Below are 1,144 nucleotides of genomic sequence, written 5' to 3'. Positions count from 1 at the left end.
CAGCCTGAACGCTGGAGCGCAGAAAGCACATAGTACCTGGGGTATCTCGTCTATGTTGAGCAGCCTGGGGAGCTTCGTGCTCAGCATCTTGACGTTGGGTTGGAAAAACCGAAAGGTGGCACGCCGCTGTCCCTCCCTGGGCCTCACTCAGAGTTCTGGCATGGCCCGAGGAGTCTCCGGCCAGCTGGTGCCCAGCTGTTTCCCTGAAAGAGTAAGGAGTGAGGAAAAACAATCCTGTCAGTCTCAAATCTTCTTCCAGCTGGGTCAGGGCTGACAGATGCTGACCTGTTGACCAAACGCTAGCTTGTGAAGGCAAAACTGTCAGACTGAGGAGTCCTTCGTGCCAGGAAGGCGGACGGGAGGAAATTAAACCAGGAAACCCCTATAGCTCTGATCCCAACCGTCCCATCCACAGCCGCTCCTGTGGGCGGCCCGGGACCGGGCGTCATCAGTTCCGCTGTGCACGCATGAGTCAGAGCTTGGGCAACAACAATAACAACAAACAGGAAATAGTAAACGATTAGAGCTGGACAGGGCCTTAGAGACCACGCAACCGTAGAAAGGTTGAGAAATGTCCCCAAGGCTGAACAGCGCTTTCAGAGCGGGGACTCCTCATTTGCCATTCTCCAGTCCACTGCCCTCGGGTAAATGTTACGACACACAAGTCTGTCCCCACCCAGTGGGCAGAAGAGGCCCCAGAGATGTGTCCAATTCACCAAACTCTTGGCTTTTCCAGACGGCACACACCAGCTGCCCTGACACACACAAAAGACCCAGATCAGGCAAATCCAGGCCGTAGTTGGTGACGCGGAACAGGTAACAAGGTGGGTTCCCTGCTGGATTAAGGCTGCTTTAACAGCTCTGAGTCATTGAACTAGAGAAAGGAGAGTCTCAGGAGACAGAAATACAAACTGGGTTTGCCAAAGGAAGGGCAGGGTGAGGCGCTGACCAAAGTGAAGGATGGCTCCTCTGTGTGTGTGGTACGCAAAGCTCAAGTGACAACCACAACAGCCAACCTGGCTTGATGTACACTTGCATGTTTATGCTTCAAGGGACTTCATCAAGAAGTGAAAGTCGAAGGAGAGAGAGCATTAGCCCATCTCACAGCTGATAAGAGACTGGAAAATCGGGAACTCAATCATAA

At 53.0% G+C, this 1,144-nt stretch overlaps 1 protein-coding gene across 1 annotated transcript in view; it reads right to left on the bottom strand.

The window, feature by feature from the left end:
* The window catches only part of PAQR5 (progestin and adipoQ receptor family member 5), a 40,097-nt gene extending 39,900 nt beyond the window's left edge, over positions 1-197 (bottom strand). Inside the window, exon 1 of the mRNA XM_045285837.1 lies at positions 37-197. Within this exon, the coding sequence (XP_045141772.1) occupies positions 37-87 (51 nt within the window). The 5' untranslated portion in view covers positions 88-197. The remainder of the gene's footprint in view (positions 1-36) is intronic.
* Positions 198-1,144: the final 947 nt, after the last annotated feature.

The sequence above is a fragment of the Echinops telfairi genome, unplaced genomic scaffold (assembly GCF_000313985.2).
Source record: "Echinops telfairi isolate 266 unplaced genomic scaffold, ASM31398v2 ScPeMD7_7475;HRSCAF=8513, whole genome shotgun sequence".
Lineage (NCBI taxonomy): Eukaryota > Metazoa > Chordata > Mammalia > Afrosoricida > Tenrecidae > Echinops > Echinops telfairi.
The sequence above is the reverse complement of the archived record's forward strand: the minus strand, read 5'-3'. Positions and strand labels throughout refer to the sequence as shown.